General features: G+C 39.2%; 1 protein-coding gene across 1 annotated transcript; it reads left to right on the plus strand.

The window, feature by feature from the left end:
* Positions 1 to 11: 11 nt before the first annotated feature.
* LOC129886651 (probable pectin methyltransferase QUA3) lies at positions 12 to 11,864 on the plus strand. The gene is made up of 8 exons (XM_055961430.1): positions 12 to 583; positions 659 to 877; positions 1,957 to 2,160; positions 2,244 to 2,454; positions 2,541 to 2,802; positions 2,978 to 3,352; positions 3,701 to 3,796; positions 11,445 to 11,864. Exons 1-8 carry the CDS (start codon positions 374 to 376, stop codon positions 11,665 to 11,667), a joined length of 1,800 nt encoding a protein of 599 aa, XP_055817405.1. The 5' UTR covers positions 12 to 373; the 3' UTR covers positions 11,668 to 11,864.
* Positions 11,865 to 12,091: the final 227 nt, after the last annotated feature.

Below are 12,091 nucleotides of genomic sequence, written 5' to 3' on the forward strand. Positions count from 1 at the left end.
CAATACAATTCCTAAAACTAAAGAAGATAGATCTACAATTACGACCTATTATGAGGGAGACAATTATAATATATCTATCAAGAAATTTTGTGTTTGCATAGATCTCTGTACTTCCTCTTTTAAATCTTTTTTAACTCACCAAAATGTCTTTAAAAAACAAAATACTAAATGAATAAAGAATAAAAATATCCCCCCCTCTCTGCAAAGCTTCTTTAAGCCACACTCACTTCAAAAAGCAGTACAAATCGCACTTCAAAACATTAATCTCTGTGGAAACTCCAATTTCTGTACATATACATATATTATCCATATCTATGTGTGTGATTGGATCTTGAAGTTGTATTTTTAACTGCTACTGCTCAAAATACTGAAAATGGGTCACTTAAATCTACCATCGTCAAAGCGAAATGTTCGACAATGGCGTCTTCTTGATTTGGTTTCAGCAGCTTTCTTTGCAGCAGTCTTAATTTTCTTCCTTCTTCTCTGTACTCCTTTGGGTGATTCTTTGGCTGCTTCAGGCCGCCAGACTCTTCTCCGTTCTGCCTCTGGGGATCCGCGCCAGCGTAGTCGCCTGATTGCCCAGGTAAAAATACTACTAATACTATCGGCTCTATTCGATCCTTTTTTTTTTGGAATTGACACGGTAATTTTGGAATAGGTGGAATCAGGGAGACACAACACACCAATTGATACATGCTCAGCTGACTATGTGGATCATATGCCTTGTGAAGATCCGAAAATCAATAGCCAATTGAGCAGAGAGATGAATTTTTATAGGGAAAGACATTGTCCGTTGCCTAAGGATACGCCTCTTTGTTTGATTCCACCGACACAAGGTTACCGCGTTCCTGTTCAATGGCCTGAGAGTTTGCACAAGGTAATGCATTTCAAAAAAACTGTTCTGATCTCACAGGTTTAACTTTGGTGATGAAAAGGGCGAATCTTTGGTTAGTTGTTATTGATCTGAACCTAATTTCCTGCAGCCCAGAAGTTTGTGCTGAAATGTATAGAAGAAACACTTTTATTAACTTACTTTAGGTTTCAAGATGCAGCCTTCCTAGTGAGTCTAATTTTTTTCTTCTTTGGCATAGCATGTGGGAATACTTTGTTTGATGGATGACCGTGAGAATGGAACTCGCGATTTCTGCATGTTTTGAGACCATGTTGAAATGTGCTAACGCCCTTACTTGAAAGTTTTAAGCTGTTAGAGACAGATGCTTTTGCTACAGTTTGAGTGATTTTTGAATTCATAAGTTCCCTCAGATTGGTTGATTTTAGTCTAGGTGAGCTGGAGTTAGCTACCTCGAACAACGTTTAAGTTGCCTTTAGATGTATTTCCATCTGCAGCTTATGTATGATCCAGCTTAATACTCATATTCACGCGTGTTGTTGTTTCATTTGATGGATTCTATAATAGTTTTCTTTTAATCCTCCTTTTTCCATTTGGATTTATGTGGATAGTGGCTTTTCCCTTATCTTGGGCCTCTTTTGGTGTCAATTCCTTGTTACTCAGCCTCTCAATATGCACCCAAGGGTGTGGCTTAGTGGTCAATGAAGTGGGTTGAGAAACATGAGGTCTTAGGTTTAAATCCCAACAAAGACAAAACACTAGGTGATTTCTTTCTATTTGTCCTAGTCTTGGTGGACAGAGTTACTTAGTAACTGCTGTTGGTGAGAGGTGACAGGTATCTCGTGGTATTAGTCAAGGTGCGCACAAGCTGCCCGAACACCGCGGTTATAAAAAAAGAAACTCAGCCTCTCAATATGTTAAATAATACTGTTCTTATTTTGTTGTAGATTCAGCTTAAATTGCTGCATTACATATGTGATTGTGAGCCTCTTGGCTGCGTTAAATGGAACCCATTCTGTTGAGGGCTTCACTTTTCATTTCTTTTTTCTTCTGGAGAGTTTAATGTTCCAGTGCAAAGTCACACTAATCCTTCCCTTTCTTCCCAGATATGGCATGAGAATATGCCATATAATAAAATAGCTGACAGGAAAGGACACCAAGGATGGATGAAAAAGGAAGGGCCATATTTTATCTTTCCTGGTGGTGGAACTATGTTTCCTGACGGAGCTGAGCAGTATATCGAGAAACTTAAACAGTACATTCCAATAGCTGGTGGAGTTTTGAGGACCGCCCTTGATATGGGATGTGGGGTGCGATGTTCTTGCTTATTTCCTTTGAATCTATAGTAATGTTCTTCGGAATATGTGACCATAATATTTCATTCCTGCTGCAGGTTGCCAGTTTTGGTGGCTATCTACTTTCTGAAGAGATTTTGACGCTCTCTTTTGCTCCAAGAGATTCACATAAATCACAAATACAGTTTGCCTTGGAACGAGGAATACCTGCATTTGTTGCCATGCTTGGGACACGCAGGCTTCCTTTTCCTGCCTTCTCATTTGATTTGGTTCATTGTTCACGGTGTTTGATTCCTTTTACTGCCTACAGTGAGTTCTCTGAGTTCCATGGTCATTGTCAAGGTGCAATATATATATCTTGTCTGAAAACCCTGACAAAAGAGTTTGCCATGCAGATGCAACATACTTCATTGAAGTTGACCGGTTACTCCGCCCTGGAGGCTACCTTGTCATTTCTGGTCCTCCCGTTCAGTGGCCCAAGCAAGATAAGGAGTGGGCGGATCTCCAAACAGTGGCCAGATCATTGTGCTATGAACTGATTGTTGTAGATGGAAACACTGTCATCTGGAAAAAGCCTCATGGGGATTCATGTGTTCCTATTCAAAATGAATTTGGGCTTGAGCTGTGTGATGAATCAATTGATCCAAGTGCTGCATGGTGATTCTTATTCATGATTTCTCTAATTCTGTTTTTACTTCTCTCCTTCCATGTTCTTCAGTTACATCTTTCTGTGACCTCCAACAATTTTTGCTGCATTCTCCTTGATAAGCATATAGTTGTTGAAAGATTTATAAATAACTATCTCTATTTTTATATCTCAAATGAATTGCAGGTACTTCAAGTTGAAAAAATGTGTAACTAGGACTTCATCTTCCAAAGGAGAATATGCCATTGGGAAAATTCCAAAATGGCCAGCGAGGCTGATGAAAGCTCCTTCTAGGGCAATTGTAACTAAAAATGGAGTGGATGTGTTTGAAGCTGACTCAAGAAGATGGGCGCGGAGAGTTGCATATTATAAGAGTTCATTGAACTTGAAACTAGGAACTTCATCAGTTCGTAATGTCATGGACATGAATGCATTTTTTGGAGGATTTGCTGCAGCATTATCATCAGATCCAATCTGGGTGATGAACGTTGTTCCAGCGCACAAGCCTTTAACACTTGATGTCATTTATGACAGAGGCCTTATTGGAGTTTACCACGACTGGTGGGTCAATAATTTTCCTATCACATATTTGTTTGTCATTCTTAGAAGTATATGGTTGAATGGATTCTGGATCATTCCTAAGAAAAAAAATCTAAATTGTTTCTGCTAGACAGCGAGTTATATTAAAAGAAATCTCTTTCTTTATTCTTTATGTCTGGAAAGTTCTTTCATTACTAAAAGACTCATCCTCTAGTGGTTTATTTATCCGAAAACTTACAGAGCCATGGGAAAAATGAAACCTCCACGTAATAAGTGCTGACATTAGCTTCTTGCCTCCTGTTGTTCTTTCCCCAAAGGAAATGGATAGATTGGTTCAACTAATGAACTCCATTACCACTCGTGTCACAGGTGTGAACCTTTTTCAACATATCCTCGGACTTATGATCTGATTCATGTGGGAGCCATAGAATCTCTCGTAAAGGATCCTGTTTCTGGCAAGATCAGGTATGTCTAATCTTCTGGATTCTTCTGTACTCTTTATTTTTGATTATCTGTAAGTAGATATTTCCAACAGTATATTTCCTTAGTTAGCAGTTCTGAACCAATTGAACATGAAAGTTCTCACCTATTTCTAGAGAACGCGCTTATCTAGTTAAGACAATGAAAAATTATATTGCAAAACAATAGTTGATGATAGAAACGATATCTTGTATGTTATTTCTGTTATTAGTACATTTAAGAGATGCAAAAACTATGTTAATCCAAGCAGTTGTTTCAACATCCAAGTAGTTATTTCAACATGTTTTTCACATATACTAATATAGCTGAACTATTGATCAGATTTCATTGCAACTGGCACATGTATCAGTATTTTTGAGCCATATGTGAAATTAATCTTATCTAGAAAATTTAAATATGTACGATATCCTTGGGATAGTAATTAAGATCTAAACTAAGATCATCATATGGTTAGAACAAGAGGTAGTAAACAATCTCTTGGAACCAATGAGATTATGAGAGGAACTTGTCTTGAAAGACATATAATCAGATCTAGTGCAAAGAAAGCACAACGAAAGTAGAAGATTTATATAGGCGAAGGAGATACCAATTAGTTGGGATGAGATTATAGTCATGTTAGTAAGTCTACTTTAGGTTCAATATTTTTAGGAGTCTTTTAGTCATGTCAGAAATTGATGTGTAAGTAGAAAATATATGGAATTTCTAGTTTCGTTTAATTTTAATTTTATTTTATATCATACTGGACTAAGATGAGCTTAAATGGAGTAATATATCTGTGAGAATGTATATAGCTGATCCCAACTTGCTTGGGAGTGAAATCTAGTTGTTCTATGAGTGACTACCATTATGTTTATTTATTTATTTTGATGACAGTTGTGTCATGGCTAGCTCATGTGCATCTTGACAAATTCAGAGTGTGCCTGTTACTTCTCTCAACATAGTTACCAAGTAGCTTTGTCGAATAGGTTTAGACATACGAGAAGAAATAGTTTTTTGCTTCTGTTGAGATTGAAACGACCCCAGTCCCTTGGAAGAATACCATTGTACTATATGAGCAGAATGTAGAAACACACATACACATCTATCCATACCTATAAAAGTATATCTTTAAGTAGTTAATAAACTAAATAATTTTTTCTAAGAATCATTGATAAATGTGGTCCTGACTTGGTTCCAAAAAGCATTTTATGCACAAGTTGTATTTTTTTTTTGGTCTTTAGAGGGTCTCATGCCCCACATTTATTTTTAAGCATTGTACTTAGATTTTGTGAGAAACCTGCCATCTTGAGCCGCCGCCTGAGCTTCTAGGCTTGTCACCGAGAAATTGATCGGAGAAGTCGCCGGATGACCGGCGAGTATTTTTCTTTTTCTCTGTATTGTGTCTGAAGATCTGCTTTTTCAATTAGTTTGTCATTTGGGTGTGATTCTTGATTTTAACATTATTTTGGTTTAATCAACTTCAGTTTCAGTTTCATAAGCTACCTGTTGCTAGATCTGCTTTAAAAGTGTTTTTTCTTTCTATAAATTTGATTTACTGTACTAACGGTTCCTCAATATCTCCAAATAGCGGCACCTGGAGATTGCTTGAAGTCAGACAACATTCTTAGTTCCAACAGCCAAATTCTTGAAATTATTTACACTGAATCTTTGTGTCACTCTCTCATTTTTGTGAAGTGTGAGGACAATTTTCTTTTTATGATTTGTTAATCTCTGCTATGCCCACAACCTGTTGGATTATATTCTCCAGAGAAAATTACTTTTGCAAATTTGCCTTTCTTTATATTGAATAAGGTTAAACATAAGTTGATTGTCAGACTGAACAGTAACTCCGACTTGAATAGTACTCCGACGTAAATATTGTTTTACGGCGGCAACCAGGTTCATTTCAACTGGAGTTGGTACCTCCGATTTCCATATCTTTCCATATCTATTCTTTGCTCATACAGTTGTAGTTACAGTTTGCGGACTTTAGACCTTTGAATAATTTATTAGTTCATACGCGTTTTCGTGGCTTTGGGTAGTGATGGTAAACTAGGGTCATGTTCTCGCTCAGGGACGGAGACAGGGACGAGGGTAAGGAGGGGTAAGTGGGTTAAAGGAGTGTCTAGACTTAGAGTAGGTTCTTGGAACATTGGGACGTTAACGGAAAAATCCATAGAGCTGGTCAAGATTCTAAAGAAAAGGAAGATTAATATAGCTTATGTCCAAGAGACCAAATGGGTAGGTTCCAAAGCTAAGAAGGTAGACGGATATAAGCTTTGGTTCTCTAGTAGATCGAAGTATAGGAATGGGGTAGGCATTTTAGTAGACAGCGATTTAAGGGATTAGGTGGTGGAGGTTAGGAGAGTCACTGATAGGATGATGTCGATTAAGGTGGTCGTTGAAGGGATCACGTTGAACATTATTAGTGCTTATGCACCGCAAGCGGGCTTAGGCGAGGAGGATAAGAGGCGCTTTTGAGAGGATTTGGACGAGTTAGTGGGAGGCATACCGCCTACTGAGAAGCTTTTCGTGTGTGTGTGGGGGGGGGGGGGGTTCAATGGGCACATCGGGTCTATTTCGAGAGGGAATGATGATGTGCATGGAGGCTTTGGCTTCGAGATAGAAATGGAGGAGGAGTTTCACTTTTGAATTTCGCAAGAGCTTTTGGGTTGGTGATAGCCAATTCGAGCTTCCCAAAGAAAGAGGACCACTTGGTAACCTTTCGTAGTTCAGTGGCCAAGACTCAGATAGATTTTTTACTCCTTAGAAAGAATGATAAAGGTCTGTGCAAAGACCGTAAGGTCATTCCGATCAACAACCTTACGACCCGACATAAACTCTTGGTGATGGATTTAGGGATTAAGATGACGAGGAAGAAGAGGGTCAGGGATGACTGACCTAGTATCAGATGGGGGAGTTTGACCACGGCTAGTGCCCTGGAGATAGGAGAGAAATTGAAGGATATGGAGGCCTGGGATAGTAGTGGGGATGCGAACAGTATGTGGGATAGGATGGCTAGTTGTATTAGGGTTGTAGCAAGAGAAGTGTTGGGAGTCTCGACAAGTAGCGGTGATCGGCATCGAGGGGACTAGTGGTGGAATGGAGAAGTGCAAGGGAAGGTGAAAGCAAAGAAATTGGCGTATGCAAAATTGATAGAAAGCAAGGATGAGGTGGAGAAGTGGACGAATAGGGAACTTTATAAGATAGCAAGGAAGGAGGCGAAGTCGGCGGTTTCGACGGCAAAAACGGCAGCTTTTGAACGCCTTTATGCTGAACTAGAAGAGAAAGGCGGAAATAGGAAATTGTTCAGGCTAGCCAGGGCACGGGAGAGAAGGGCACGCGATGTGGATCAAGTTAAGTGCATTAAGGACGATCATGGAAAAGTATTGGTAGAGGAGACCCTCATTAAACAGAGATGGCAGTCATACTTTCATAAACTCTTGAATGAAGAAGGGTACAGAGAGATTGTGTTGGAGATTTGGAACATACAGGGAGGCATCACGATTTTGAGTATTGCCGAAATATTACGATCGAAGAGGTTAAGGATGTTGTGCGTAGGATGCGCTAGGGAAGAGCGACCGAACCTGACGAGATTCTTAGAGAATTTTGGAAAAGCACGAGCTCGGTAGGTTTGGAGTGGCTGACTAGGTTATTTAATGTCATCTTTAAGACGGCAATGATGCCCGAAGAATGGAGGTCGAGCGTAATGATCCCTCTATACAAAAACAAGGCGGATATCCAGAGCTGCAATAGCTATAGAGGTATCAAGCTTCTAAGTCATACTATGAAAGTGTGGGAAAGAGTGGTGGAGATGAGGGTGAGGAGAGGCGTGTATATTTCAGAGAACCAGTTCGGATTTATGTCGGGACGCTCAACTACGGAAGTCATCCACCTTATGAGGAGACTGGTAGAGTAGTATAGGGAGAGAAAGAGGGGCTTGCATATGGTATTCATCGACCTAGAAAAGGCTTACGATAAACTTCCACGAGAGATACTATGGAGATGTTTGGAGGCTAAAGGTGTACCTGTGGCGTACATTAGGGTGATCAAGGACATGTATGAAAGTGCCAAAACCAGGATAAGGACAGTAGGAGGGGACTCAGAGCACTTCCCAGTTGTGATGGGGTTGCATCAAGGATCAGCTCTTAGTCCGTTATTATTTGCCTTGGTGATGGATGGATTGACGCAACAAATTCAAGGTGAGGTGCCATGGTGTATGCTTTTCGCGGACGACATAGTCCTAATCGATGAGACTCGTAGCGGAGTTAGCGCTAAGCTGGAGGATTGGAGACATACCTTGGAGTCTAAAGAGTTTAAGCTTAGTAGGACCAAGACAGAGTACTTAGAGTGCAAGTTCAGTGAGATACCTCAGGAGGTTGGCGTGGAAGTTAGGCTTAGTGACCAGGCCATCCAAAAGAAAAGTAGTTTCAAGTACGTTGGGTCTATCATGCAAGGCAGCGGGGAGATTGACGATGATGTCGCACATCGTATTTGGGCAGGGTGGATGAAATAGAGGCTCGCTTCCGGTGTGCTATGTGACAAGAAGGTGCCACCACAACTTAAGGGCAAGTTCTATAAAGTGGTGGTTAGACCGGCTATGTTATATGGGGCGGAGTGTTGGCCAGTTAACGTCTCTCACGTTCAAAAGATGAAAGTTTCCGAGATGAGAATGTTGAGATGGATGTGTGGGCATACCAGGAGCGACAAGATTAGAAATGAGGCTATTCGGGACAAGGTAGGAGTGACCTTGGTGGAAGACAAGATGCGAAAAATGTGATTGAGATGGTTTGGGCATGTGAAGAGGAGAGACACAGATGCCCCGGTGCGGAGGTGTGAGAGGTTGGCCATGGATGGTTTCAGAAGAGGTAGGGGTAGGCCGAAGAAATATTGGGAAGAGGTGATTAGACAGGACATGGCGCAGTTACAGCTTAACGAGGATATGACTTTAGATAGGAGGATGTGGATGACCCATATTAGGGTAGAAGGCTAGTACATAGTCTCGTTATACTTCCGTATTAGTAGGTGCATTAGCGCACTATAATTTCTTGTGCTCTGATTTCTGTTAATATCTATTACTTTCTGTACTTTGATTACTCTATTTTATTTGTGTCGTTTTCGTTATTTGCTTTCTCATATCGCTTTGAACATCTTAGCCTTATCTGACCTCTTTTTATGCTTCTACTGAGCCGAGGGTCTCTCGGAAACAGCCGTTTCTACCTTGGTAGGAGTAAGGTCTGCGTACACTTTACCCTTCTCAGACCCTACGTTGTGGGATTTCACTGGGTTATTGTTGTTGTTGTTGTACTTAGATTTGTGGCCTATATAAAGACCGTGAAGCCTTATGTAAAATTATTTTGGAATACCAATCAAAAAAATGTAAAATCATTTTGGAATTGAGTAAAAAATTGATATAAAGCTTTGTGCTTTAATTTACTTTTCGAGAGAGCTTGTTTCCTCTCAAGATGTAAGTGGGTGATACATGGGAATGGCCAACCAAGACAGCCTCTTTTCCGGCTATCATATCATAATGGGGTTCCTAACCTGGCCAACATTGGCATACCCCCAACGTTAGGCATCAATACATGGGAATAGCCAATTTTGAGAACTAGAGAAATGTAGTCGATGTCTTGATCTCCTTGTGAATCTTCCAAGAAGTTATGGAGTTTTCAAGATGCCTCCAAAGAGTATATGTATCCCCTTTATTTTACGTAGACATGGATTAGGGTTTTAGGGTAGCCTCCAATTAATCCGGCTTTATTAGCCCAAAATGTCCATGGCTGCGTCTTTTCGGCCATCATGTCATAGTGGGTTTCCTGAACTCACCAGCATTGCCCCCGCCCCCGCCCCCGCCCCCATCCCCACCCCACCCCCAATGTTTAGACATCAATATTTTAATTATAGAACATCAGTAAATCTTGAGGAATTTGAATGCCAATATGCTCTAGATATACTTTCTGTTACAACTTCTGGCTTGAGATTTTGGAAACGAATTGCCGCATTGGTTCATTTGCATGTAGACATTGAATGAAGCATGATAGTTATTTGTGTACACATTGAATTTCATCTTCTAGCGTTATTGGATCAGTATTTGACATAAAGTTCGGAAACCATACATCATGTATCTGGTTACAGTGAAGAATAAAGCTTTAACTATATGCACTTACTGAGATTTTCACCTTGTATATTGTAGCTAACTATCCACCTTATCTGACATTAACCACTGGATGTTGTAACCTCCCTTGTAATAACAACGAAAAACTTGTCGTTCTTTGAACAAATTTCAAGTCAAGAGCAGAGCATTTTTTTCATTGGAATATAGACTCCATTTTCTTCTCCTAGAGATGAATTCATTCTCTGATGGTAACTTTTTAGTTTTCAAACAACCTTAATAGTGGTTAGGTGAACAGTATAATCACAAGTACACTCATGATCTGAATTTTGATAGCAATATATTTCTTCCTTGAATAACTTATCAAGGTTGAACATTAATGCTATTTTTTTCTCCTCTCCAGACATAAATGTTTTATAATGCTCCTAGCCTCTTACACTCTGTTTGGATGATGGTTTCTCATGGTTTCATAATGTACGATACTGTATGGTATGTTATGCTACGGTACTGTACTGTACTGTACAATACTATGTTTGCATAAATTGTATGATTTGCTATTGTTTAATGATAACTTTGTTGTTTGGTTTGACTATATGGTACTGTATCGTAACTGATAAATTTATGAAAATGCCCTTAATTGTTATAAATATTAAATTTATCATTTTCCAACTCTAATCTTACATCCTGAAGGGGACTAGAATTTGGGGGGAAATGGGGGACTAGAATTTGGAGAAGAGAGAATTTCAATTTGAAATTTCTAGAAGCTTCAAAAATTGTTGCGGGGGAGAATGAGTAATACGACGGTGAAAGCAATAGATATATTAGGGTAATGTTTAATAAAGAATAAAGGGTAAATTAGAATTATTTAAATTTAAGAAAGGGTATAATTGGAAAAATAAGTAAACAATGGGATACCACCAAATTGGTGGTTTCAAAAAGTGAGAGTGTGTAGATCAAGGAAGAAGGGTGGGATAGCGCCTGATTGATTGTCTTACAGCCCGTCATGCAAGCTAGCAACACTCTTTGAATAGGAATCCGTTTTCTGTATGATATCAAACCATACCATACCATACCATACCATGTAATTAAAGAAACAATCAAAACAAAAGTGGTTCTCTTATTAACCATACCACGGAAAACCACCATCCAAATAAGCTGTTAAGATATAATTGATCTGCATGGAGATGATGCAGTATACTTAATACCTAGTTAGTTTATAGCATAAGAAGTATTTTCAAAAAGGTTAAATAGAAATGTTTAATTATTCCCAAGGGTCATTCAGCATGTAAGGAGTTAGTAATAAGAGATGGGGTTTGAAATCTAAAATTGTGATTGGTCATGCTTTTCTCTGCCAGTTACCTTCATGTTAGACTTGTTTATAGGGAATGATTCTTTCCCAGCCCTCTTATCCATACCAAAAAAAGAGATGTAAAACTGTGCTAGGTGTTATTGACAGGCATGTCTTATACACCATATGTAGTAAAAGTGTTGAATCAAGTCCCTTTGGTGCAAAGTGATTGAACCATTTGTACATTCTTCCAGGTGCAGCCTTGTGGATTTGATGGTGGAAATTGATAGAATTCTTCGGCCTGAAGGAACTATTATAGTTCGGGACTCTCCTGAAGTGATAGATAAAGTATACCGAATTGCTCCTGCTGTAAGATGGACGGCAAGTATTCATGAGAAAGAACCTGAATCACATGGAAGGGAGAAAATCTTGGTAGCCACGAAGAATTTTTGGAAGCTACCTTCTGCATCCTACTGATTGATCCTTTTGTTTTTGTACTGTAGGTATATCCCTTTTTTGTCTCATTATTAAGGCCCAATAACTTGTTTCAAATTATGCAACTATTCTACTTTTTTCTCTCTTCAATTAGCTTATGTAGAATTAAATGGAAGTGTACAAGGATGGGGGAAAACTGTAAATTCTTTTTATAGTATCACTGTTACAAACTCTCCTAACTTCTTTGGTATTAGAACATAACCAGCTAGGTGCAGCTTCTTGTTTACCAGATTCGAGTTGGCAAAAGTTTCATGGTATGAAGCGACAATAACTAATTGCTGCATCATATTTATAAAATATTTGGAGGCCAATAACACTGGCTTCTTTTTTTTTTCTTATGTTCAACCTTTCATTTCCCTATTTCTTTTCTTTCTTTTACATCATATATGGACACCTCCGTGGGCAT

Source organism: Solanum dulcamara, chromosome 4 (genome assembly GCF_947179165.1).
Source record: "Solanum dulcamara chromosome 4, daSolDulc1.2, whole genome shotgun sequence".
Taxonomy (NCBI): domain Eukaryota; kingdom Viridiplantae; phylum Streptophyta; class Magnoliopsida; order Solanales; family Solanaceae; genus Solanum; species Solanum dulcamara.

Bases quoted from the DNA above. Each gene is read 5' to 3' on its own strand.
- LOC129886651 (XM_055961430.1), top strand. From the start codon at position 374: ATGGGTCACTTAAATCTACCATCGTCAAAGCGAAATGTTCGACAATGG. The intron at 3,353-3,700 runs GTGGGTCAATAA...CTCGTGTCACAG, and splicing joins ATTGGAGTTTACCACGACTG to GTGTGAACCTTTTTCAACAT. The intron at 3,797-11,444 runs GTATGTCTAATC...ACATTCTTCCAG, and splicing joins CCTGTTTCTGGCAAGATCAG to GTGCAGCCTTGTGGATTTGA.